The 27,522-nt window shown below is 38.8% G+C and overlaps 2 protein-coding genes across 3 annotated transcripts; one reads left to right on the forward strand and one right to left on the reverse strand.

Moving 5' to 3' along the window:
* Positions 1 to 1,279: 1,279 nt before the first annotated feature.
* On the reverse strand, positions 1,280 to 4,170 carry LOC129358278 (insulin-like growth factor-binding protein 3). The gene is made up of 4 exons (XM_055027211.1): positions 3,816 to 4,170; positions 3,251 to 3,279; positions 3,051 to 3,170; positions 1,280 to 2,087 (listed from the first exon to the last, which is right to left on the reverse strand). Exons 1-4 carry the CDS (start codon positions 4,138 to 4,140, stop codon positions 1,983 to 1,985), a joined length of 579 nt encoding a protein of 192 aa, XP_054883186.1. The 5' UTR covers positions 4,141 to 4,170; the 3' UTR covers positions 1,280 to 1,982.
* Positions 4,171 to 6,984: 2,814 nt separating this feature from the next.
* LOC129358422 (SPRY domain-containing protein 3-like) lies at positions 6,985 to 27,292 on the forward strand. Of its 2 annotated transcripts, none has more exons than XM_055027470.1 (11): positions 6,985 to 7,074; positions 8,385 to 8,532; positions 8,620 to 8,695; positions 11,411 to 11,535; positions 12,504 to 12,636; positions 12,717 to 12,905; positions 17,878 to 18,027; positions 20,420 to 20,477; positions 23,420 to 23,539; positions 23,612 to 23,730; positions 23,828 to 27,292. In XM_055027470.1, exons 2-11 carry the CDS (start codon positions 8,405 to 8,407, stop codon positions 23,960 to 23,962), a joined length of 1,233 nt encoding a protein of 410 aa, XP_054883445.1. In that variant the 5' UTR covers positions 6,985 to 7,074; positions 8,385 to 8,404; the 3' UTR covers positions 23,963 to 27,292. The 2 variants fall into 2 exon arrangements, with proteins under 2 accessions (XP_054883445.1, XP_054883446.1); XM_055027471.1 differs by lacking the exon at positions 6,985 to 7,074 and adding an exon at positions 7,261 to 7,343.
* The last annotated feature ends 230 nt before the right edge of the window (positions 27,293 to 27,522 follow it).

Consider the following 27,522-nt stretch of genomic DNA (forward strand, 5'->3'; position numbering starts at 1 on the left):
AAACACCGGGGCGCACCAGGCCCCCAATATCACCACCGTTTGGAAGTTATTTCAAAAATAAAGCGCTCAGAAGATGCGTTCGGTTCAGGTCACCCCTTTAAGAAATAACCCCTTTAAGAAATATTTTATGTAGACGTGCATTTAAGTTTTAAGTTATGACATTTCAATTGACGAAATTACTAATTTCTGACTTTTTTTAGTGACCCCCCAAAAAAGTTTGATAGCAAACATCTCAAGCGTGGTTTTAGTTTTTATGGCAAAGTATACATTTTATTAATATATAAAATATTTGTATAACTATATTTGGTTGATGGTGATTGAGCCAGTATTAACTGCTACTATTACAAATAATAAATAATAACAACAACAACAGTGTTTGTGCTGCAGGACTGAGTAATGTGGCTACATACTATAACCTCTGGTTGTGATAACACTTTTTATTATTATTTTTTTTTTTTACATATCTTTTAGCATTTGTCAACAGAGCTATGAACATTTAACTTGGGTTACTGGGATTAACTGGCTTCATTTTAACCTATATAATCTTACTGCCAGGAAGCTGACAATGAACTGTTTAAAATCTAATAAAAAACTTTTCTGAGGTTTTATTTTTTCTTATACTTCCTCTTATAATGCGTTACTCTTCAGTTCATCAGATGCTCCTTTTTTAATCCGGTTCATAGAAATGATGAGCCAAATTAGGATGATATTAAGGTCAGTATAGATATTACTAATATGACTTGATACACAGTTTTTAATACATCAAATATGCATCAGGGGAATTATTTTGAATTGTGGTTCTAAACTCTATTATTAAATATTGATGTTTTAATATTTTTATTATGCTCTCATACTATTGGTGCTTTCTTTCACTTAATCTCCTTCTCATCAGTATGTGTTCGTTTAAATGATCTTGTAGCCTCAGATGTTATCAGTAAATGTTCTGACTCTTCCTAGAAAGGTCAGATAACACTTTCCCATATGTTAAAGTCCAATACAAGGTGCTGTCTCAAAAGATATGTCTATCATCTATAAAGAAATAAAATTGTCAATTTTATTGCAGCCAATTATAATGCTGCAAGAAATGCTACAGGAAACACAAGAAGCCTAAAGGTATTTAATACATTTTTAGGCAGCTAGTTGACTTCTTTATCATGAGTCCATTTGTTTATACAGAAAGAAGGAAGAACTTTTTTTTTGAGTAATATTTTACTTCACAAGAATACATTACACACAAAGCAGTTTGTCCAGGACATTAATGTAATACTGCCTAAAATTATTAGTCATCATAATCAATATTAAAAATCACCGATGTTATAAATAAAAAACATTCAGGTTCCTAAGTTCCCTCACAGGAGTACTAGTGTTTGCTTTTATATGTAACACTAACATAATGAACAATTTGACATAAATAGACGTATATACAGTAATATAAATATGGCGACATGTTTTATATGCAGCAGGTACTTTTAAAACAGAGTGGTTTCGAAGGATAGCAAGGAGGAGCATACTGAAAATCTGTAAAGGTCACAGAACCTGAATACTCTTTTGCAGTCGTTAAAGAGTTTGCAATTTCTCATTACTAGCTTGTGAATGCTGTGCCACTGATTTCTGGAAGTTTTAATTTGCTTTAAAAAGTGTTAAGGTTTTTTGGCTGAATCAGTTTTTAAAAGGTTTAAAGGTTTGCTACACAGTTTTTAGTACATCAAATATGCAATGCTTTCATTCTGTGCTCAATAATGGCTGGATTACTTTTAGTTGCAGTCCGATCTCCATTGAATGTGCAATGCAGCTGAAAGTGAAAGAATCAAATCAGCGCAATCTGAGTGTATTCAGCAGAGGGCGTCAGGAGACAAAGTTTGATCACTACGCAGCTCTTTGGAGATGAAGATGTGCTTTCATCTGACAGAAATGTAACGTATGAAACGGCGAGTTCAGGTTTTAGTCCGATGTTCCTTCATCTGTGACGTCCTTCCCGTTCCTCAGCAAATCACGTTGCCCTGTTGTTTAGTCTTGGGTGGGACGGGGAGGCCGTTCTCGTCCACACACCAACACTTTCCACGCTGCTTCCCCAGAGACGACCAGCACTGCACACAAAGAGCAAATGAGCAGAAATGAGTGCTTAATCAAAACCACCTTGTTTCTGTGGGAAAGACTGATATTACTTCAAAATAATACATCTGAGATATGGGGCTGATGTCACTGATGTCAGAGGAATCTCATTTCACACTAGAAGATTTAAAGGCTTGAAAAAGAAGTGCATATTGCAGAACCACATGGTGTTGCTGTGGAGGCTTCGTTGGAGTTCAGTCTGGGGTTCAGGTCATGACCCTTGACACCTTTGCTGTATATCTTGCCTTCTTCTCTACCAATTTTCTGCCTGATGACTGACACAGGATCTTATAAAAAAAGGAATATGTGTATGAATGTACACAAATCACTGACTTAAATTTTCTATGCAAAGTTAAGTCCATCTAAAATAAAAAATAAAAAAAGCAGAATTAGTATGAGGCAGGTCGTGCAGTAAAATGTTTTGTTTTATTTATTTTTATTTTTCAAACAGTTCCCTGGCATACCCAGACACATGCAGATCTAAACATGGCAACATTATGATTTAATCAAGATGCAGTGATAGTGTATTATAAATGGGGCAAAGGTTATTTTTTATTTAACTTAGAAATCATGAAAATGACTGGAAGAAAAAAAAAAACACATAAAAATGGAACTTCACCCCAAAATATGTGACCTGGCTAAATGTTTAGCAATTTGCATCAATATAGCCAAAACTATGCAAAAAAAAAATCTTCAGGGACACAGGAGAGGTAGGAAAACTTCAATTTTGCTTTCTATTGCCATTAATCTACAGTTTTCTGACTTTTCTTTGATAGTCATAATACATCCACCTGGCCAGATATTTTCTTTTCAGGTGAGTCAACCAAATACAATGATACGTGTGTAGTTTGTCTAATGCAAACTAAATATCATTAGTTTAAATACGTGAAATGAAACCTGAATTTTCTTACATGGTTTTTCTTTATTTAAAATCCTACCTGCTTCCTTTTGTAGAAACCACTTTTATCACAGTTGGGTATGTAGATTTCATAACGGGACTTAAATAAATGGGCATCAAGACCTTTGATGGCTTTCATTAAAAGTTTGCGACAGGGAGCCTGAAGGAGGAGACGGACACATGCAGGGTCAACAGTGTATGGTAAACAGTTTACACTTTGCTGAAATAGATCATTTATACCTCATTGGGCTCCTCAGTTGGCGCCGGTTCTAAGGTCAGACAAAGGGAAATACAACAGACATTATTTACTTTGATAAAGATGCAAAAGGAAAATTTCAAGTAGCTATTGTGCATCCTTTTGCTCCATGTTTAACTTGTGGCAGACAAAAGGCAGTCAGATTGATCAAATCTCTGTCTGTGGGAAAGTAATGAAAAGTTACAATGGAATTATTTTCTGGCCATTCAATACAGAAGTTGTATTTGTGCCTAAAATTCTCTCCAGTCACATCCAAAGTAAAGTGGTAATTTGCCAAACCCTCTAAACCAAAGTTACTCATTCATCCACTCAGCCCTGCAGCAACCCTTATTGAAAAACCATCAGCTGATGATGTGCACAGAGTTTCAGACTATTAAAATACATTTTACTTCACAAAACACATAACTCCCAGCCTAAAATATGAATAAAAAAATACCTAACATTTGAAATGACACTGAAATCCGTAGAGGAGAGCTGTACGTATATAGAGGGTCCAGTCAACAGATGAGGCAGAGAAAGTCATTAATAAAGCAGCTCTGTATGCTTTACCTGCAGGGTAGACCTGTGGAGTTGGTGTGGTGCTGGTGACATTGCTGCAGACCCCTCTGCCCTCCAGCAGGGCACGCAGGGGCTTCGGCTCATCCTGTGGAGGTTCACACCGCAGACCTGGGGCACATCGCAGAGTGTAGACGCCGCACGGCTCCCCAGGAGCCAGAGAGGCCACGTTCAAATCCATAGGCTTTCCTGCGCAGGTTGGACATCCTCTTGATGGTGTGGTCAGGATGCTTGACAGAGCAACCTCCCGGACGAGCAGTATCAAAATGTTTACACACAGCAGCATCTTGATTTGAAGGCTTTCCAGAAATAATTTCATCCTAATAGAGGCTACCACTACGTTTCTGTAAAAATGTTCTATCCTCGGATATGCTTAACTCCTCTGACTGCAGTCTCTCCGTCTATAATCGCTGGGTATAATTTCCTTCTGCCAAGACAGTGATGATAAGGCAGACAGACACAACTGGCAGCACCTTTTAAGGAGCCTCCAGCAGCGAGTAAAGGTATATGGGAGGGTACGAGATGGAGAATGTTAGATTTTCCTCTCATTTTCACCCAGCTGAGCACACCCCCAGTTTGACATGACACACACACAAAGACTCACACACGTTCAACCAGTTTGTTGTCTGTCAGCATGGAGAACCGTGGTGTTTTCAACACTGGCATAAATCACAGGTAATCACAGTGTTTAACGCTCCATTGCTCTGACTTTTCCCCATCTGGAGAGTCATTTATTTACGGAGACGATGCCTGAATGTGGTAGACCAGGCCAGTGAGCCAGAACCCAGTCTACCCAGTGACTGAATGAATATTTAGTAATTCAGTAATACTTTAGATCACCAGATCTCATACTTTTGAACCGTATTGCAATCAAACATGGCTTAAAACAAAACAGGAAGAAAATAACACTTTGGGCTTTGGCTTAATAATGTTGTTTAATTGTTTAGATTTACATGTTAAGATTAAATTTGGGAAAATGTGCAGCAAGGTCCCCTTAAAGACATAATTTAAAGATCAAAATATAGAAGTTTCTTCCTAATCCTAACGCCACAAATCTAGTGGATTTGTGATAGTGATATTTGCAATAGTTACACAATTTACATTTCTGGTAAATTGGTAAATTTACATTTCTGGTGAGTTTTATTACATTAAATATTTTGCACAAAATTGCACAGAAAAAAACGTTTTTTGGTGCATGTTTTTCTTTTAGTGTTTTAATGTATAAAATGCAGATACATGCACTGCTGTTAGCTTGTATCGTCGGTTGGTTATTTGATGGTGCTTCATGATCATTTCACCACTTCAGTACTGGAATATTTTGCAGTTTTGATGTTTCCTTTGATCAGTGGATTCATATCCAACAAGAAAATGGATGGTACAACATGTTTTCAGTTGATAATACACAGCTAAAATAAATAAAATTTAAGCTGTTGGTTGCCATTTAATCCATTATTTCAATGAAAAATAAACTCATATGCCACAGTTTAAATCCATGGATGATTTGTTTATTATTATTATTTTTTAAAGTTTTAAAGACTGTAACAAGGCAATCTTTTGCAGCTGGATTTTACAGTGAGGATGGAAAAGTTGAGGCAGAATCAGGTGGAACAGCAGTGGTTTATTCTTCTCACAGCATCAATAATGACAATCATTTCACAGGTGAAACTGCAGCCTTTAATACTCCCAGCTGTGACGGACCAAACCACTTTTGATTCACAGGGGATCTCAATTCCCCAATCTCCACCTATTTAAATAAAATACCTTTTACTAAATACAAACATTTCCATTTACTTTTCATAAATATTTTATGTTTTATCGTCACACCACAATGAAACACCACAAAACCCATAAGCAATTAAACCCCCATTTTTCAATGGTCTCTCCCGTGACCTATAAATGGTGTCTGGAAGCCCTGCGTAGTATTTGTCCAAACACTCTGGAGAGGAAACAGAAAAGACAGGTGAGTCACTTCATATTAGCACTCCACACTTAACAGATTATGCACAAACCTTTGCTCAGTTTTACCCACCAGTAGCTCATTGCTCTGAGTAACAGTTGTCCTCCCTTCACAGGCAACCACCTCACTTCTCAATGAGGAGCAGCTGTGCAGAGCCCAGAACAAAAGGCTAAAGGCTAATTACTAAAAATGCTCAATAAATACAATTAAAACTTCTTGTGTGCAAATTATTTATTTGCAAATCTATGCTTAGAGTGGAGCGCTAAATAAAGTGCTTGCTAATAAAGTGCAAAAAAATGCTTTTAAAGTGCTATACAGTGGCTTAAGTAAAAATAGTGCCAGTAATGAAGATCTCTTCATTTGAAAGAACTTTAGTGAAATATACACATTAAACTGGCAAAGTGATAATTTGAACTGAAGCCAACAATTGATAATTCTTACTGATTTTCTAATTTGGAAATTGTTACTCCAAGATCCAAATTTCTACCTAACATGTAGGTAGAAGGCAGAAGCTCAAACTTGATTTTTTTTTGGGAGGGAAAAGCTCCACATGAAGCTGTTATTTCATATTTTCCTTTTAAACAGTGCAATACTAAAATCTATTCTGATTACCACTCATCATAACACGGGTTCCACCAGCAGCATTTACATTGGAGAACAAACGGCTCTAAATCTTGTACAAGATCTAGAGCCAGATTACAAGTTCATTGATAAAAGCATTTATCTACCAACGGCGTTTGCGTCAACTTGCGGCTGGTTAACTGCTTTTCTTTAATAACTGCATCCTGAATGATTTCACAGCATTTCAAACTTGGTTGCAGTTTGTGAGGAAATGACTTGTCAAGGTGTGTCTCAATGCTCAGTGAGTAACATTAGCAGCTTTGGGCAGAACAGTCCCAGACTCTGTGTCACTGTCCTACGGCAGTGGTCTTTGATGCACGGTCTGTGACCACACTGATTTTTGTCAATCAGAAGTCAAAAGCCAGAAATAAAAGATGGTTCTAATCACATACTATGAAAGTATAAATTTAAAATAAGATAAGCACGTACATAAATAAAACAAAATGAAATGGACCAAAAATAAGCATATATTAAAAAAGAAATGTTTTTAGAAAATGATTAAAATACATTCAAAACTCCTGCGCTTTGGCACTGCGCGGGTTAAAAAGTCCTCTCATTTGATTGGTTGAAGGGGCGGGACTTCCGGGAGAGCAGGTTGGACATAAAGTGACAGACTTCACCTCCTGAAATTAAGAAGAAAAAGCCGACGGACGACGCGTTACAAGTTATAAAACAGTAAGAAACCAGCGTAAGATTAAGAGTCTTTGAATAGCATCGGCGTGACGTGGGGTAAACGGCCGTTTTCGTTTCATAATCAGCCCCACGGCGCGGTAATGTTTTAACGCTGGAAACAGCTAGCCGGCCAACAGTCCTGCGTGTACTTTACGAGGCTGCGTTTAGGGGCGGCTCGTAATTTCATGGTTTAGGACGTATTCATACACCATCATTAAAACTGAGCATCTCCGGAATTTACTTTCTCAGAACACACGACCTATTAAGTCCAGGTAACTGATATTAGACGTCAGTTTAGCCCTAAAGGACTCATAGTTTCAAGTCATTGTTCCTCCATATAGGAAACATACAGAGTTGAGTTTTAGGTAAATGAGAGTGACGTAGCAGGCAGGATGATACTGCTGATTTATTGGTCGGCAGAAAGACAAACAGATCAATTCAGTTGACTCACAAGACCATTGGCAATGCAGTAAAGTATTAGACAACGATCCCCGGTGATGTTATGATATACGGTTCATTAAAATAGGAATGAAAAAAAGAGATATAAGTTATATTCTGGATACTTTTTTATGTAAATTTACAAAACTGCGCCATAAACTTTCTAATAATAAGTTGCTTTTTAGTTTACAGGAAAGCCAGTCACAGATTCATCTGATGAAAATAAAAAAACGTTAACTGGATTTAATTTGCAATTACTTTAATATTTTATGCTGAGCTTTGATATACCATTCATAGATGTATTTGAGTTTTTAGATTTTCTGAACTGAAGTCCTGAGTTTGGTTAGAAGACTCCCTTTTTGTTGAATGGTACATTTTTACAAATGCTTCTGAAGACCTGAGGAAAAGGCCCAATACCATCTCACGGTTAAAACCGTTTTGGTCTTATGTTTATGCCCATTGGCAGCTGAGTCCATGTCCAGGCCTGTACTTGTCTCTGGGATAGGGGATTAAATAGAAAATCTCAAACTTCTCAAAGGGAAGGGTTTGGCCTAAGGATCAAATCCATAAATATGTTGTTGTTAAGCAACAGTGGTGATAATCTTGTGGTCAACATTGGGTGGAAAACATTACAGGATAATGTTTAAGTTCAACAGAAAACTGTATTAAACAAAATGATGATGGACATAAAACTACTTTAAGTATCACTAAGACACCTCTACTCCAATGTGTTTAAACCCCACAACTTTATTCTTTTGTTTGATTTTTTTTTTTTTTTCAATTTCTGCCTTTCATGTTTTGTGTCTTTTCTGAACATTAACGTTTAAAACCACGACTGCATTTGGTGTCTGTTTATTTTTTTGTTTCTGCCTCAGGCTGGGGATGATTTTCAGACATGGACGACATAAACCTTCATTATCGCTTTCTGAACTGGAGGAGGCGAATTCGAGAAATTCGTGACGTGCGAGCAGTGCGTTACCGGGATCGGTGGAGGAATATGTTCAGAGATGGCGACATGCTCAGGTAATAGTGATGGACAAGCTGAAAGTGAGAAAGCTGCACGCTCTCAGCTGAAGTAATAACTCTGTCTTGTTCCTGATGCATATGTAGGTACCATGGGGATTCAGATGAGGTCGGCTGCTTTGTGTCAGGCAGACCCTTGTCAAAAAAGAGGCGCTATTTTGAAGTAAGAGCTGATGGTTCCTTCTTATTCTATTGTTCTTTTCACACAGGAGCTCATATTTTCTCTGGTACTTGTACAACAGGATGCATGTATCTATTAATGTGAAAGCAGCAGCTTCAGTGTTACTCACCATGTGATACACAATCATGGGGAAATAAAAGTACACCCTCCTTCAGTTTTACAGTTTTACTCAGCTGTTGCATGGTACAACTCATTGAGAGTTTACCAGGTTCTTTCCTCAGGTGTACAAAGAAATGCAAGCTATGCCAGACTGTCATTATTTATCATAGATGAAACCAAAATTAGCCAATATCTTTTAGCAAGAAGGAGTCGAGGTAGTTGCTGTAGGCTTGCCTATCGGTCTCTGACATCTTTATAGAGGAATTCTGACCCACTGTTTATTAAAACATCACTTCATGTTGTCTATGTACTGCTCTTAAAGTCCTGCCATCCCATTTCAGTCAGCTTTATTAATTCAGCACAACAGCTTGGTTTTCTCCTATTCAGCCATTTTGTTGTGGATTTACTGCTGTGTTTGGGTTCTTTGTCTTGCTCCATGATGCTCAGTTGCTGCACAGATTGACTCTAGAATAGTTTACTATAAAGAAGTTCATGATGGACTCGATGACTCCAAAGGGTTGCTATTTCCATAGCTGCAGAAGGAGCCTGAATCATCAACCCTGCAACACAGTTCAGGACAGCTGATGAGATGTTTGTGTTGATATGCTGTTTGGTTTTCTCAAAACAAGTCTTGTAGGCAGAATATTGTGTAAAACTGACTTTTTTGAGCTTGATGTTATGATATGATGTAATTCCCTCATCTAAGTCAGACCTGGAGTTTTGCTTGATTATTTTATTCATCTTTGAGAAATACTTTATTCTCCCATGGCAAACATTCAGGGTTGCCTTGCTCCCACAAAGTGCCACCTATTTCCACAAAAACAGTTTCTAATGAAAATTATTGTTGTGAAGACTCACTGAAAGCACAATATCAGAAAGAGCTCAATTTTAAGCCGTCAAATTGCAAAATCAATTCTTTTAAATCATGTAGAAAAAAACCCTGCATTTTTCTAACAACTGAAAGTAACATAGTTACTTAATTTTGCTGTAAAATGACACAATGTGCCTGGAAAAGACATGCTACTGCCTTTTTAAAGAAGGCTGACTCTGTTCTGGAGCTGATTGTGTAAAGAAAGATAAATCAACTCACTAGGTTTTCTTGAGTCAGAGGGTTTTTCCAATCTGCTGCAATACTGACCACTGCAGGAGATTCTTCCTACTCACAGCTAAATATTTAAAATAAAGTGGACATTACAACTATATTTTGGGATTGAAATAGAATAGAATTGAATTAACTAAATATTAGTTATAAATATTCATAAATTTAAGCCAAATTGTATAATTTTAACCCTGTATAAGTTGGGTAAAATCCTCAGTAAACTCAAAACTTTGCCTGTATTTCTTGTTTTGAAAACTGCATGAACGGTTCAATTGCATCATTAAAAGCAGCAAAATGATGACACTGATATTTGTGGTGAATGTGGGAAAACTTCTGAGCAGAACTGTATTTCCTGCTGCAGAGGAAACATTCAAAATAAATGTGTAAAACCACTCAACAGTTCCTCTTTACAAATAGAAATGTAGTAGATTCATTACTCAGATAGCTGTAATTATTTGGTGATTCAAGCTGTTATTAAAGAAACTCTTTGTATGTCTATAAATCCACATTGCAAAACTTTTTGTGGTGTTGAATTTGCACTAAAAGACCCTAAACTATGCCTGCTTGCTCTGAAGAATGCCAAACTTTAATTATGTTATCAATCGGCTCAAATCCGACTTGAGCCGATTGGATGTTAGTTAAAACTTAACTAACATCAGAAAATCCCAACAAATCTAGGTTTTAACAGATTAGTAAAAATTCAGACCTTACAGTTGCAGCACCGAGGCATAAAGATAAGCTTGAGCTGTAATTTTTTACCTTTAGGCGCTTATGACTCAGTTACCTTTGGTCGTCACTGTGGTTTCTGAGCGCCTGCTCATTTCTTTGTGATGGAGATACTGTACATGACAAGCATTTGAGGACGGTGAGTGTTTCTGAGTTCGCCATGCTCTAACTTGCCTTACAGTTACATCCTGGCTGGTTTAATGTGCGGTGAAGTTTTCACCCCCGAAACTTACTGGCGGCTCATTCTTCTGACTCAGCGGTTCAGGAAGAGAAAGAAAACCGTAGCTATGTGGCAGTAAGTGAAAAGTTTACAGATTGGAGAGCTGATTGGAGATGTGGGGGTTTCTCTGCCGGTTACAGGGAAACACAGGCTTATTACTTTTTACGCCCGTTGAACCAGCGGTGAAATGAGGTCATGGGAAACAATTTGAAAGTTTCCTCTTCCTTGTCTCCGTGGATTGTGCTATAAATGTGCCCAATCGGGCGCCCTGAGGCTGACGTTATGTGGTCACTGTGTAGTTATGACAACAGTTGTGAATGCTTGACTTAGAAATGTAATCAAGCAAAAACAGAACAAACTCATTGCAAAATAAAATCTAATCGATTTTGTCATTAAAAACTAGAGGCAGTAAGTCTCTTCTCAGCTTCTCGTTTTCTAATATTCCCGTGTTTGTACCAACATACCAGACATAAATGTACATTCCCACCCAGAGGGCTGCTTTGGCTCTTGGCATGTGTTTGTCTTGCAATAATGGAGTCGTTGTTCTTTCCAGGTGACTGTCAATGATACAGGAGTGAGGGGGATGATTGCTGTCGGTTTGGTGCCTCAGTCCCACAAGCTGGACCATCAACCTGGCTGGCTCCCAAACTCTGTAGCTTTTCATGCCGATGATGGCAAGTAGGTCATGATGATTTGTTCTAATCTTTACAATGAATTGTTAGGTTGCAGATTAGATCATCTCTGGCTCAGTTCAGTCCTTGCTAACTCTGCCACATTTTGTGAAACTATGGTTAGAAATGTCTCTGTATTTTGTTGGGATTTTATGTAATGGACTAATGTTGGTTCTTTTTTTGTGTGTGTGTTTTTCACATAAGAATCTCAAATGTGGTGTGATTTGTATTTCTGCTCCCTTCAATCTAATACCCCTAAATAAAATCCAGTCCGACCTTTTGAAGTGTTACTAATTAATTTCTTATATTAAAATTTTTATTAGCATTGCCTTTGTAATTTGATCTCAGCTTCTAGCCAGTCTGGAAAGTAGTTCACGGTATATAAAAAAGCAGTGATAGGCTGTAAAATAATATGCCAAGATCTGAACATCACGTAGAGCAGGGGTGTCAAACTCCAGTCCTCAGGGACCTCTGTCCTGCAGTTTTGTGCCACAGGTACAAAACGCTGGAATGAAATAGCTTAAATACCTCCTCTTTGTGTAGACAAGTTCTCAAGAGCCTTGCTAATTACCTAATTATTCTATTCAGATGTGGAGCAGCAGACTACATCTAAAAGTTGCATGGCAGTGGCCCCTCCAGGACTGGAGTTTGACACTTGTGACATAGAGCTTTGTTCGATACATTTAAAATGTAAAGAGTATGGCACAACTGCAAACTCACCAAGATAATCCCCTCTTCTTTTCCTCCTCAGTCATCCGTTAGTTTATGCTGTTTTTTATGATAAATCCAAATGTTGCTTTTTTAATGTAACAAGTTGAAGCGATATTAATTCTGCGTTAAGTCGCTGCATGTTATTTTTTACTCAGTTCTCTTCACAGTGCTATGTGTCTTGTATTTAGAAGATGATAAGGCTTGACATGGCAAATAACCTGCCAGATTTCATATATTAACATGCCCCATGTCTCTTCCCTGCAGGCTCTATAATGGCAGCACAGTTGGACAGCAGTTCGGTGCCAAGTGCTGCAGAGGTGACAAAATCGGTTGTGGAATATCGTTTGACTCCGATGACGGACAGATAACGGTGTTTTTTACCAAGAATGGTGAAGAAGTAAGAGTCCTGCTTTTCACATACAAACCCTAACCAGGTGTGTGTCTAAACATTTTCCGGGTCTCCAAACGTTTGCTCAGATTGGCAGTGTTGAGATCCCAGCGTCCCCTGAAGATCTCTACCCTGCAGTGGGGATGCACTCGCTCGGGGAGGAAGTGGTTTTGGACCTGAATGCTGAATGGAGGATGGAGGAGGATGACGGACAGATGATAGTTGATAGTCATGAAGAGGACTGGAGCCGTCTCCATGACGTCAAAGTGACGGGCACGGTAAGTCATCCAGAGGGTTTGTCAGTCCTGAGGGAAATGTGCAAAAATGTCTTTGCGTGAGTCACTTCAGGCAGCGTCAGCTGTGATTAGCATCTAAAAGTTGGACATTTAAAACTCTGAGATGGAATTAGCCGAAGATGAGCTGCAAAGGACTCCTCTTCAGGCCTCAATGTGAGAAAATCTGCATTTCAATGGGGCTGCAATTCTTCATTCTGTCCATGAGAGTTTTTTTTGTGCTTACTGATGGCACCTTTACTGAAAAGAAAAAAAGCAGTATGAAAAATTGTCTGAATAAATAATGTAAGGGCTGTTAAATGGGTGAAGTTAATCAATTATACCCGTTCTCTAGCTTTAGCAAAGAAAACCTCACACCTAGAAACACTTATCAAGTCTCCCTCTGAATATTTTGGCAGGTTTTTCTTCCCCAAAAACCCAAACTACTTCAAAAATGTAACAAAAAACAAAACGGAACGTTCTGTGCCTTGTTAAAGTAGCTGTTATTCTTGAACTTTTCCACATTTTGTCACCTTACTTCTGTAATCGTCAATGTATTAGGATTTAATCTGTCAGACCGACCCAGGGTAGCACTTTATGAAGTGAAAGGAAAATTGTGCAGTTTTATTTTTAGTTTTTACAAATAAAAATCTGAAAACTTTGATCTACATTCTATTCAGTCCTTCAGCTTTGCTCATCAGCAGCTCAAGCTCAGTCAGATTTGATAGAGGGATTCATGGCTTACTGCAGATTCTGTCAGTTTTAGGTCTAGACTTTGACCACGTTGTTCTAATACATCAATATGCTGGAATCTAAACCAACCCATTGATTTATGTTGAGGGTTGTTGACTCCCTGGAAAATGAGGCTCTGCTCCAGTCTTAAGTCGTTTGCCTTTAATGACAGGTTTTCTTCCTGTATTCAGCACTATCCACCTCCCAGAAGAGAACGAGTCTCTACTGCACCATGTTTCACTGTGAGGATGGTTTCTTTAGGGTGATGGATTTTCTCCGGGAAGAGTATTTTGTATTTTGGCCAGAAAGTTGAGTTTTGGTCTTATCTAATCAGAGCGCCTTCTTCCACAGGTTTCCTCTGCCCCCCACATGGTTTGTGTTGAATTTAAAACTTTGACTTCTTGAAAGTTTTATTTCTACTATTGCTTTTTTTTCTTAATTTTCCCATAATTTCTCCACAGATTTGTGGAGTGCACAACTAGTAGGTGTCCTTTCAGCTCATTCCTTTCACCTGAGGTGTTTATTTCTGCAGCTTCCTCAGGGTTACCATGATCTCTTATCTGCTTCTCAGAATAATGTCGTCCTTGCTGAGTTTTGCAACCTAAATGTGATCTAAGCTTGTCCTCAACCTTTTCCATGAAGGATCTGCTGTGTTGTTTGGTTTTTGTGAAGCTGTAACAGTTTAGATAATTAGTCATGTTTAATCAATTCTGGTCCACTTTGTGTTGTTCTGTCACATAAAACAGTAGCTGTAGCTATAAATGGAAGAATGGAAGCAGAGATGCAACATATGACACAACCTCTTGGCTCTGGTTGTGTCCGATGCGCTACTATATTTGTGCAGGAAGGAGAAGGAAGTTGTTTTTTTCTCACAGATTATCTCATATTGTATTGTCAGGACAGTGATAGTTAAAACAAATATGTAAAAAGAGATATTTTTACAAAAGTTACCTTTAACATAATAAAATAAAAATAGTGCTAGTTAACCAGCTGAGTCCTGCATGAACTTTAGTTGGGCTATTTTTAATTTATGTATTTCTTACTGAAGCTTGAAAAGAACAACTTTTAATTGTAAAACTTAACATGAAGGCTCTTATTTGACCATGCTGCTATCCTCATGCTGTACAAACTAACATGTATAAACAGTCTGCCGAACAAACTCTGCTTGCTCAGCATGGTGAGAAAACCATCGACATTGTTTTGTCTCGGAGCCAGAGCGGTGTGTCTTTAGTTGAGCTTTAACAGAAAGTGATGGTTTGGCTGTGAACTGTGCCGACACGCTTAGCATCTAAATCTCTCCTGGAATTTTTAACCCGGCTTGTCCCGACACATTCAGCAGCTTTCGATGTTGAGTCTACAAGTGACAGCCAGACAGATTAAAGCAGCAGACGTCCGCTTTCGTGTTAGCAGGTGGCGCACCGCAAGCTCCCTCCATTGATGACCCAAACGCACTCGTGTGTCAGGAAATGTTCATATGTGTTTCCCACCGCTGCATTAACAGTGCTCCACACTTTAAAACCATTTGGCAATAGTTTATGAGATCAGGTTTGCTTCACTGTGAAATTAATCTCACTTATCAAAAGTCATTATCCTAGTTTTTTCTTCATTATATTCTTTTTAAGTGGCTTTAAATAATCTTTTGTCACAAATAAAAACTGTCGTCACACTGGTGCAAAAACCTGCAGGTTTACTCAAACAGGAGATTATAAACTCCTTCTTTTCCTTTATATTACAAACTTAAGGTGCCATACCTTCAGCTAATGCAGTCTTTAAATTACCTTTCAAAGCTTTACAGTCTCTTTATGATTTCTATGATTTACAGAGGAAATGAAAGATGGCTTTAGCTCCAGCTGGTCAGAAGTGGACATAAACTGCATCATTGGTGTGAGAGTACGATTAATTTGGGTCTATTGTTTTATTGAAATAGTTCTTTTTTCAGAGTGGACTGATGATAGGAAATAAAACTTAAATGAATTTCAGAAAAAAGAGTGCATTCTAAATTCACAGGGAACTTCTAATATAATTTCACAGGTTGAATATTCCCAGCCTTTCATTTCAGTAAACTAGTTTATATCCTCTGCAGTTTCTATTTTCTCTTAACTTTAAACTAAAAATATTTTGACTGCTATATTTTTGTCAAATACAGGTTTAAGTGTTCACAGCTGCACAAAGTTGTTAATGTTTAGTAACAGAGCAGACATGCTGCAGCGGGAGCGTGTGTGTGTAGTTGTCCCTCCTACGAGACAGATCTATGGATTTTAATAACCGTAGAAACCTAAGAAATTGTTTTAAATCAGCTCCAGATTTAAGCAGCCACGAAACTGTCATAAATTATGTCTTTTGAGTGCCGACTGATCCCAATCAAAGCCCTACTTTTTCTCAGAGGAGGGAGAAAAAGTACTCTGCTAGATTCTCCTGGGAGTTGAGCCCAGTAGACTATGATTGAAATCAACTTGACTTATACATTTTTCACAGAGATTAATGCTGCATTGGTGGGATTTTACAGTTTTCATCACGTTGAGGGCGCTCCTGTTGCAGGGGGCAGAGATCCCCAGACCACAGCAGCACTCCTACACGAGGAGAATCAAAAAGAGTCAGGGGATCTAATCCATATAAATGGTCTGGTATCATGTAAATGCACACACAAAAAATGGCCTAGTTAGATTAAAAAGATTTTAATCTAACTAGGCCAAATTTATGGATATAGAAGGTGTGAGGATCCTATTGGTGAGGCACAGTCACTGGTTGCAGCACAGCACTTTGAATTTAACTAACCAAATTCTAATTTCACAGTTTAGGACAAATGATTGATACTTTGGCTAAACTAGGTGTTCCAACAGCACAATGATCCTAAACACAAACTTCTGGGACGGCTTCAACAAATCCCCAACATCAAAGTGGCCAATCACATATTTAGATTTTAAAATGTTTAAATTTTAAAAGCTTAAAAAAAACGACTGCGCTGTACGGTGGTGGTAGCATCATGCTGTGTGTCCGGTTTGCTGCTTTCAAAACCATCACACCAGGTGGGGATTTCAAACCAATCAAAACTGGTTTCCATAAAGATAAGAAGTTTAACACTAAAGGGTTGGTTTGGACTTGCTGTGACATTATGGTCTATAATAGCTTTCCTATCTGGAGATTTGAGTTCATTCTCATTAGCTGCTGGAAGCTAACTAGCTGGACTTATGTTCGCTGTATCAATCTGGCTCATTGATAAATCCGCCTGAATAATTACCAAACAGCTATAAAATCCATTTGCTGCTGCTGCACAACTGAGGTAGAAAGCCAATCGATCTGACAGGTTGATGCAGCCGGACGACATGACGCTTAGAAACACGGAGGTAGTTATGGCTAGCTCCAGATGTGCCTAAATGTTTACATTTGAATAAAACAGAGCTTTATCCAGCTGATAAAAATGTTTTTGTTTCATTCTGATTGCTAAGGTCAGCTAATGCAGGAAATGCATGTCTGACTAGCTGCTAGCTTTCACTTCCCTTGAGAGTTTATTTAATTTCCAACAAGTTAAGGAGAAGAAGACATCTTTCTACCGCATATAAGGGGAGCTGAAATTCAGAGAAAAAGGAAGCAGAGCATCTATTTCTAACAGTAAAGTCAGTTGCTTTGGACAGAAGACTGAAACGATATAAGTTATCTCTCTAAAATTACTTAAAGGGGCAGTGTTATTTAAAATTAACTTTTTTTCTGCTTTACATGATGTTTTATTCTCATCAAAAATATAGCTGGAGTGTTGTCTTGAGTCTTTCATGCATGTTTGAGAAAAGCTTCCTCTGACTCCCCCACTCAGCTCCTTCAGACTAGCCTGCAGAAATTAGCAAACACCTGGTGGAACTGAGCATCTGTTGAGTTCATTATATGAGCTCCTTCTCAGTGTAATGCTGGTAAAAATGTTGTTAAAAGGTTAATAGATGTTGTGATGACTTTCTGAAGGTGTTTCAGAAAGAACAGGAGTTTTAAAGTGACAGACTTAATTTCTAGGATTAAAATTACAAAGTCAAATTGATATATAAAGCATTTTAATAACAACTGAAGGTAACACTTGATTGTGCTATAAAATGACACTGTTCCTGTGTCCCTGGAGAATACCTAATACTGCCTTTTAAAAGACTTAGTTTCTCTCTCAAAATGTAAATAAAAGTCACATTAACTTCTGTGCAACGTTATAAAATCATTAATTTGATGTCAACCAGTGATGTTGGAGCCATTTTTCTTCTCGTACCCACAGCTGCTGGAGTACATGGGGAAAGGGAAGGGGATCATGGACGTGGGCCTGGCTCAGGCTCGGCGACCTCTCAACCCTCGCTTCCACTACTACGAGCTGGAGATCACAGACGCTGGAGAGAAGTGTTACATCGCCCTGGGTCTGGCACGCAGGGTGAGAGCCGCTGCCTTACATCAATCCAGAGATTAATTCACCGCACACGCTCTCTGTTTTATTAAATGCTCCTCTTTCCTCCTCCGTCTCCCTTGCATGTACTTTTGCGCTCAGTGTTTCCAGTGCAAGTGATGGATGACTGTTAGAGGAAAAGCCAACAACTGAATAAATATTGTCTCATTTCGCCTCCATGTCCGGTTTTCCATTATAAGTTGTTTCTTCCATTTACACGCTGATCCACTATGGAGGGATCACAGTTCAAAATGGCAAAGAGATAAGATCAGATTTTTTTATATATATATATATATATATATATAAATATTTCTTCCATTTGGACATAGGAATGAATTTTGGCACATAAAGTCTTACTTAATTCTTCCCCTCATAAAAAGGTAATAAGTGATATATATTTTGGAAATAAGCCTCGTTGAATGTTTGCCATCATTCGCCTCAAATGAAATCATGGCGAACGTTGAGCACATCCTGTTTTAATATAAATAAAACGCTGCAGTAATTGCTGAGGGGGCACTTATCATGCCGTTGGAGCGCGTGCGCGCGTTTGTGTATGAAGGATATGGAATGCGATGTCGTTGCATGCTTTCGCTTGCTGCTCTCAACTGTTTGCCTGTTGTTGATTGAGCATCAGTCATCAGAGTCGCAGCACTGCTTTGCCAGCTGCGATAGCACCCACAGCCCAGGAGATGATGAATTATTGCTGCCGACGCTAAGATTGCCCCGTCTGCGCTGCTCTGACTTACTCTGTGTGGGCTTGTTATACCCTCAAGTCAGACAGGGTAGAGAATAGCGCTCTGTCATTTGGTTGATTATTTTCCTGGAATTGTTTTTCTTGCCATGTCTGTGGTTAGTTGAGGAATTATAAATCCATCAGAGGGTCATTCCTCACATCTTCTCCTGTAAGGGCATCAGGCTGCTGATGGGAAGCATTACCTCCTGCTGCAAAAATCAAAACATCTTCTTCACTATCATCGTAACCCGAGCTCGGCGCTTATCAGTCGCTCAGAGGTTAAGTACTCTGGATAAATGAGCAATTGTTTATTGTGGATTCCTTTTCTGTTTCCTTCCAAAAGGGGAAAGTGTCAATGGGTCTGTTGTGTTTGTGTTGGTTTACTCTCAATTTGCTCTGTTCCCAATTCATGCCCTCCATTTTCTTCACCAAGCCATTATGACCGCCTCTGTTGTCACATTTGTTTAGCTTCTGCCTGTAAGCAAACTATTTCTTGTACATATTCATGGAAGGGAAAACATTACAGATTCCTTTGGTTTAAATAAATGTTTTCGGCTCATCAAAAATACAATATATTAATTTATCAGATATTGGGGGTGGAGCAGAAGAGCGTCTCTTCTGGGAAGCTTTGTGGTGACAGAGAAAAGGTTTTGATATTTGGCCAACTGAGGCAAGGTTCTCACAGCAGTCAAAGTCTATCAGTGCCTGACTTTTTCATCGCAGTCTGAACAACCTGGTTCTGATCATTTTACCCCTCAAAAAAAAAATCCAATCTGTGGTGTTAAATTATATACATATCTGATTGTTTTCAAAGCGTCTTCAGTCAGAACAGTCATGTCACACTTTATCCTACTTGTATGACACTGACGTGTGACATGCATCTTAATTCTGCACCAGCAAAAGCCAGAAGCAGTGACACATGCTGTCAGCTCCTGTTGCTGAATAACTTTAAAACGCCTCTATCAAATATTACTTCCATCTTCAGTGTTCTTCGTCTGCACACGTGGATTGCTTTAACGTTGTAAACTGTTCACAAAGATGTCTGTTTTTGCGGTCGCAATATCTGCTAATTGTCCCCCCCTTTCCTCCATTTGAAATGAAGAAGTTTGTTTCTGAGTATGAACCTCAACTTCAAGAACTGTTCAAGAAACCGGACCCAGCTGAGTCGCCTGCACCTGACCAGACTCTGTTTGTTCTTTGCATCGTATGCTACGCCAACTTCACTTAACGTCTATTTTGGAGTTCCTGCACAAAGAACTCCTTTTTCTTTCTGAGGATTTCATATTGCCTCGACCTCCATTGATTTTGGTTCTGTTTCACAATTTGAACTGGTTTAGGATCGCTGATCAAACCAACTGGATTATCCTTTCTCGTTCTGTCTTTTATCGTCCCTTTTCCAGATTTAACCAATAAAAATTCTAATAATGGTAAGACCAGTAAAACACGTGTCGGATGCCTAGTTCAACCTGAAAAATCCTTCTCAGCTTAGAGGCTACATCTGATGGAAGATGATACAGTTCTTCTAATTGAGCACTAAGCCATCCTCAAGATTCAATGGTTTAAGAGCTTAACTTGGTTCTTTGAGAAAACTTTTAGTGTTTTCTATAGATTTATTTCTAATTAGGTAATTTGTCTTTTGTTTTGCAGGACTATCCAAAGGACAAACATCCAGGTTGGAACAAAGGCTCCATCGCTTACCATGCAGGTGAATCATCTCTGATCTGTCTGTTCATGTTCTATAGATTCAAGACTTAAGAGCAGTTTCAATAGCACTTGGAAAGAAACTCAATACTTGACACTTCTCACTTCCTGAAAGGTATGAAATCACACAAAAATACTCTTACACAAGAGGAGAACAAAAAGTTCTTGGATGCAGCGTTGGGTGTGTTTTGGTGACCGGCTGGATGACAGCACAGACCGTTGCCTGGATAGCGGCGGGATGGATGTAAACATAACCAAGAGGACATGTGAACACTAGCTCAGCAGGTTCATTATGACCAGGGCGGGGGCAGCAGGTCAATCATCTCTTTTCCAAGCCTCTGATTGATTTCTGTTTTTCCAGACTGTTATTCATGCTGGTGAGCGTGTGAAATAAAACGTGGAAGTTGGCTTGGATTCCTAATAACTATTACCTTTTTCACATTTTGTCGCATTACGACCAAAAACTGTGACGTATTTCAATAGGATTTTATGTGGTAGACACTGTGCATATTTGCATTAGTCCAGCTGGGTGTAATTTAATCTGAGGATAAACCCAGCTGTTCCTGAAGGGAACACTGAAGAGCAAACGGCAACAGCGGACGGGGCGGAGACAGATCTGCAGCTCAAGCTGTTGACAGCACAATGATGCTGCGTTCCAGTTGCTCTCTGAACTGGGAAATTCTGACATTCCAGTCCAAAAAATCAACTGGAAAGTCCTCTGCAGTTGGATTTCCAACCGGGAAACTCGGAGTGACTCCGACTGCCCAGCTTATGACGTTTCAGTACGGCTGCTCCTCACATCAGCAGCAGGAAGACGCGATGGAAAAGCGTCTAAAATCGGTGTGACCTTTAGCGCCTGCAACTCTAAACTGAACAAACTAAAAGTGGTGAAAAGTAAAGCTTCAAATCACCTTTATGCTACTGGAAACAATGTTTATGGGCGTTGCCATGTTGAAATGTCATCTTCCTGAATAGATTGCCGTCAACGCGGGTCTTGCGTCAAACCCAGCTCAGAATTCCCACTTCATCTGCAACTGGAACGCAGCATTAGTCACCGATCCTTAATGTGCTGACTGGAGGAGTGGCAGGAAGAAATCCATTGTTTGAAGGAAGCTGAAAGGCGTCACAGCAAACATGTGGAAGAAATTTCTCTGCTCTGATGGAGAGCGTGGATGTTCCCCTCCCGCTTTATATAAACAAGGCTGGTTTTCTAACGACTGCAGTTAACATCTGAGGGTTGAGGATGAAAACACCACACAGCTTAGATTTTAATTTGGATTTTGATCAGATTTTGAAAGCTGTAATTTTCTTCCATTTTTTTATGCTCTGCATTTCACATGAAACCCAGTGAGGCGCTGTTTGTTGTTTTAATGTAACAACGTGGAAAAGTCAGGGGGGAATTAACATCGCAGCAAAGCTTTGTGTGTTTTAGGTCATCGTAATATTCATGATTATAGTATGGAATAAGATTCACTTATTAAAATACATTTTAGCTTTTTTGTTTCTTCTGCATTCAGTTGTGTGAACATCATAATGAAATGATATTTGAAAAAGTGGAACAGAAATCCAGCAAATGGCATGTTCAATGCTGACATTACGCAGAAATCTAACGCCCCCGCCCAAAAAAAAAAATCTTTTGAAGAAAACAGTCAAAAGAAAATGGACAACATTGCAGATCAGAGTTGGATCTTTGAAGGCAGCATGAAGACGAACGTTGCTCTGGGATTATGTTGTGTGGCAGATTGTATCCTTTCATTTCAACTAATTGTGTTGCAGGCTGAGAAAATGCCAGGAAGAACCTCCAGTTGATACTTTGTAGTTATCACTAAACCCAGTTTCTCTGAATCTAGATAAGATCAATTAAACAGGATGATGTGGATCTGCTGAAAAGTCTCTCCATCACAGTGTGGATCCTTCAGCTTGAGTTTCTGCATCAATGCTAGGCATTGCATGCAGTGGTGGCTGCATGTAGGATTTCCCCTCCATTTCAGGTTGCTGCTGATCTCCAGCAGGTTAAGCAGGTCCAGCTGGTTTCTCTCTGCCTCTTGATTAGCAGAGTCTAAGGCGAGCTGGGAAACTGACTTTCAGGGCTGTGTTGCTACACACCCGTATACAGTAGGTGGTGGTATGCACCTTAAAGTTGCTTGCGATCCGCCATAATAGAAAAGAAGAAGACTTTCAGGGCCTCTTGGCCCATTGGGCAGCATGTGTGCTGCAGCTTTGTGGTGCTGGGATAGAGAATTTGTTGTCTGCTAGAAACTCTGGCTTTTGTTGTTACTCTCTCCTTTCTTTCACTTTAGGTTATCATCTTCACCTTTAAGATTTATTTAGATTATTTTTTTTAAAGAAAACTTTAACTTTAAAGTTTTGTCTCCTCATTTTTTCTTGTTTATTTGTTAAATAAATAACGATAAATTGTTAGTCAAGGCAGTCAATACCCCTAGACGGCCTTGAGGATGTAAGACAAGGTGATCAACCTGTGGTAATTATTTCAATAAACAATAATGTTGTTTTGAGATGGTTTTCAAATAACATATTGTTAACAGCATAATAATGAAGCTCACCCTCTTAAAACAAAAGAAACTTAGATGTTGTAAAGAATACTGAACACCGGAGCTGGAAGATATTTTAAATGTCCGAAATAAAATGACAACCAAGAACAATAAATGAAACGGATTAGGAAGTCTCTGTAAACAACATTGCTCTTCAAAAAATATTGATCATCAGAATGGAAATGATCAAACTTCTTTTAATTAGTCCTGCAATTAATTGCTTATTGCAACAGGCTTGGCAATCAATGAAAGATCAGGAAAGGGTCCAGTCAGCCGTCTGTAGGAAATTACAAGACCGTAAGACTTTTTGTATCAAAAATAATCATCTCCTCTAACGTTAACATGTCATACAAAGCTGGGTTTTGGGTTTTAACGTCTTCCTCGTTGGTCGCAGACGACGGGAAGCTGTTCCACGGCAGCGGGGTGGGGGACCCGTTCGGGCCACGCTGCTTCGAAGGCGACATCATGGGCTGCGGGATCATGTTCCCACGAGACTTCAGCGCGGACCGAGGAGGTGAACGTCCTCACGTCGTCTCTCTTTTCCGACTCTTTGATCGGCTCCCTAACGCTGGCGCCGCTCTTTCAGATGACGCCGACGACTTTGACCTGGACGTGGCTTCCAGCGAGGTGCAGAACAACCTGTACGCAAACAACGACGACGAAGAGGAGGACGAGGGGGACGATTCGGAGGGGAGGAAGGTCATGGTGAGGTTCTGTCTGAAGGCAGGAGTGTGAAAGCTCGTGACTCGGATGCAGCTGGTCGACATTCACCGCTTGTTTTCCTGCTTGTGTGTTGGAACAGGTGTTTTTCACGCGGAACGGGAAAGTGGTGGGGAAAAGGGAAGTGGCCTTGCCGCCAAACGGTTTCTATCCCACCATTGGCATGATGAGCACTGGGGAGAAGGTGAGAGTTGAACTCCACCCCCTCAGTGGGTGACAGAAACCAGGACAACTAGAAACCTTTGGGATGATTCCTCCAAATCTTCACTGCACCTTTGTGGCGTAAACATCGCTTCACGTACTGACAAAACGCGTCTTAAAGGTTCACGAAAGTAAAGTCCTTCAGACATCTGTGCCTCAAAGAAACGGCTTTATTGTGAAATAATCTTTGTACTGTAAGAAACTGTTGAAATAGGCTGAGTTTGGAGGGAAAAGTTATTCATTTTGACACACGAGGCTCAATGAAATGCCAAAACAAAGGTCTTGAATGATGAATGTAAAAGTCTAAGTAAAAGAAACCTCAGTTACCCAACAGATCAGCAAAGGCAGTTCTGGTTAAAATGAGTTATGAAATTATTTCAAAACTGCAAATGTGATTTATTTATTCTACAACGATGAGGCAGAGATGGAAAAGCCCCTGACTTTAAAGGAGGTGTAGCATCATTTTACCATAACTGCGTTTTGCTCCTCCTGTCGACGGTTCATTACTGACACTCAGTGGTGAGACGGATCACCGTCCTGTGACTCGGTAGAACCAGCTGCTTCACGCGGCACGTCTGGAGGAAGCTGTTTCAGGTAACTATGAGGAAATAAAAGTGCAATAATAATTGTGTTGAAATCAAAGCTATTTTTATGCTTCTTGTTTGTTATCTTGCAATAAGAGAAAGTGGATCTTAAAGCTTTAAAGAGAGTCCTTAATTAATCTGATCCCAGCTTCAACTAAACGACGTTTATTGGATGAATCTTAAAAAAAAAAAATTCGACTATTTATTTGAGGAAATCAGATTTTGGTTTCCTCACTGACCAGATGATGGAAACATTTTATGCTTCTAAACTAGACCGAAGTTAAACAATATCATGTGTGTGATCTTTTTCTTTCTTTTTTTTTCAGAATATACTGAAATTGAAAACAATCAGTAAACAAAACAAAAAAGCTTTTACAGTGTTGGATCTTATGGCTGATTGGTGTTTTCTTTCTATCACTGCAAAAACACAAATTCTTACCGAGAATTTTTGGTCTTGTTTCTCGTGCACATATCTAATTAAGCCTGAAATATGACAAAAATAACTTTAAAGTAGCGTTTCAGAACGCTAAAGCAGCTTGTTTTACGTCAGTAATTCTGCAATGTTGATCAGAAAGTTCTGGTTCCGCTTGCAGATTATTTCACTTACAACAGGGGATCAATGTGTTGTTATAAGTGAAATGATCTGCCAGTGGAACTAGGACCCATTTAAAGTTTTTGTATTTCTTCAGTTTTGACCTGTTGGAAATTTATTTTGAAATGTGTTTTTGAGGGGTTCTCTCTGTGGACAGTCATCACAAAAAGCTGTTTACTTTCTGTTCTTTGGTTTTACTTCAAATGTGTGTTTTTTTTTCTGTCTAGAAACATTTGTGATTCACCACGTTTCATATTCTACCCTTTACTCTCGCAGCTAAAAAGTGATTTTTTATTTTTTTTTTATAAAGTTGAGGAGGAAAATATCAAATTCAAATATACTTTTTTGTTTTTGTGAAATTAATTTATATGTACACACATTAAGTTTGTTTTACTCATTCAGCAATGTAATTTTTAACTGAAAAAAAAAAAAACCTCACACCCAGTTTGACCAACTTAGGTCGAGATTTGGCGAGCCGTTTCTTGTTGCTGACAATCTGAGGAACGTTTGCCCCTGTCTTCACTTTGGGATGTGAGATATTTGATGGTCATTTGATTTAAAGCAAATATCCCCCACCTGTCTAAAGATCATTATTCTCTCCAGCCTGTTCCAGTAAAACCTCTTATGCTTTTCTTGGAAGCTAACGGGAGCGAGAGCCGCCCTGCAGGGCCCCTGGTGGATTTTTGGGGGACTTCGTTCAGCATCTTGCTGTCAGCTTTCAGGGTGAACTGTGTCAGACATCCAGGCCTGAGAGCTTTGACTGTTTTGAATGTCCTCCGCTTGTAGATGATTTTTTCATTCATTGGAACGGCTGATATTAATCTGCTTTAATCCCTCACAGACTCATAAGCTGCTACTGTCTTCTTTCTGAATGGCCTTCACTCTCACTTCAGCAGCTAGGAGCACTTTAAACACACCGAGGTCTGAACAGGACAGACCTACGTGCAGTAACATTGTTCTAATCATACATGGCCGATATCATAAGCATGTGTGATCTTTAGCCATTTCAAGTGAGGATGGATGTGGAGTTGTCCTAATTCCCAGATTTTTCTTTGAAATTACTTTTTAACAGAGTTTCAAATTGTCATCTTTTTTTCTATATGCTGGATAAACAATCTGTTCCATGACTGTAAACTAAGGAAAAATACTAAACTGATTCAGATAATTATAAGATTGAAAACACACAAAAAAAAATTACTTTGTATGTTGATATTTAATTTCATGTGGAAAACTACGAGAAATTTGATTATTTAACTTTTCCATGTGGAGATTTGTGTCTTTTTCTCCCTACCACTTCAATCAAAATGTTGATGTAAATTTTTAATTTGTATTTTGAAATTGAAGCCATACTTGTTCTCAGGTATATTTGATAATCAAAAATGTGTTTTTAAGTTTCTTCTGATTTTTTTATTCTCCTTTTTTTGTGATTTTTATCTCTTGCTCTGTGTCATATTTGCTTGTTTTAGTTTTTTGCCAAAATTGTTCTACATTTTCTTGTCACCTTTTTTTAATATATATTATTTTTAGCAAAGACAAAGATTCATCCTTCTATATGCCTGCAGAAAGTTAAAGATCTGTTGAGAAATCAGATTTTTGAAGGAATATGTTCTTCAAGTGACTTTTAGTCAGCAACGACTACATTTTTAAAGGGCTCGTCTGTCTATTTTCTATCACCAGTCCTGTCCTGTCAGAGGCAGTCCCTGTTAAGCTGTACCTTTAAAAGAAAAACCTTTACGTATGTCTTAACATGAGGCCCAATGAGCAGATTGTCCTGCATGAAATGTTGAACCTTTATGAAATAATCTTGCACAGAAAGAGGATTTGTTCAAACTTGGTCGATGCGGACAGTGAAAGGTCAGAATGAAAGATGCAGCCGAGTCCAGGCTGGATTTCAACCTTTGCTGGAATATTAGATCTAGGTTGTTCTTTTCGTTTTAACGCTGAGTTGCTGCTATTTATGTGCTGAAAATGCTTGGTGCAAAAATCACGTCATTCTGTACTGTAGAGGGTGTTTTTCAGTTTGTTTTTATTGTTTACGGTCTCCAGTGAAATATCTGCAGCATTTCTATCTTCAGTTCAAACACTTGTACTTTTTTTTCTCCTTTCACCTCTATTTTTTATGTTTAAAGCAATAATGCCAAAAATGTTAATAAATTAATATTTAAACTCACAGCAGTTCTGACTCTGCTCCTCCTTCTGTTGTACTGAGGTCACAGCGTTCTCACACTTCAGACACATTTAATGAGTAACAGCAATAGTACACCACAACATCCCTATTGTACTGTGTGTTGCATGTGTGTTGGTGTGTGCTAACATTGTAATTTATTTTCATTTATGTAGTACACATTTATTCTTGCTGTCTGCAAAGCAAATTGCCCTTTGGGAGATGACTGCTAAACT

This window comes from Poeciliopsis prolifica, unplaced genomic scaffold, assembly GCF_027474105.1.
Source record: "Poeciliopsis prolifica strain line A6 unplaced genomic scaffold, Auburn_PproV2 SCAFFOLD003, whole genome shotgun sequence".
NCBI classification, from domain to species: Eukaryota; Metazoa; Chordata; class Actinopteri; order Cyprinodontiformes; family Poeciliidae; genus Poeciliopsis; species Poeciliopsis prolifica.

What these genes read in the sequence shown, in the direction of transcription:
- LOC129358278 (XM_055027211.1), bottom strand. Translation starts at nt 4,140, where the DNA reads ATGAAATTATTTCTGGAAAGCCTTCAAATCAAGATGCTGCTGTGTGTA. An exon ending in TCCACAGGTCTACCCTGCAG is followed by an intron (nt 3,280 to 3,815) that starts GTAAAGCATACA and finishes GTCTGACCTTAG; the next exon opens with AACCGGCGCCAACTGAGGAG. An exon ending in CAACTGAGGAGCCCAATGAG is followed by an intron (nt 3,171 to 3,250) that starts GTATAAATGATC and finishes CTCCTCCTTCAG; the next exon opens with GCTCCCTGTCGCAAACTTTT.
- LOC129358422 (XM_055027470.1), top strand. Translation starts at nt 8,405, where the DNA reads ATGGACGACATAAACCTTCATTATCGCTTTCTGAACTGGAGGAGGCGA. An exon ending in TTACCAAGAATGGTGAAGAA is followed by an intron (nt 12,637 to 12,716) that starts GTAAGAGTCCTG and finishes ACGTTTGCTCAG; the next exon opens with ATTGGCAGTGTTGAGATCCC. An exon ending in CCCTGGGTCTGGCACGCAGG is followed by an intron (nt 18,028 to 20,419) that starts GTGAGAGCCGCT and finishes TTTGTTTTGCAG; the next exon opens with GACTATCCAAAGGACAAACA.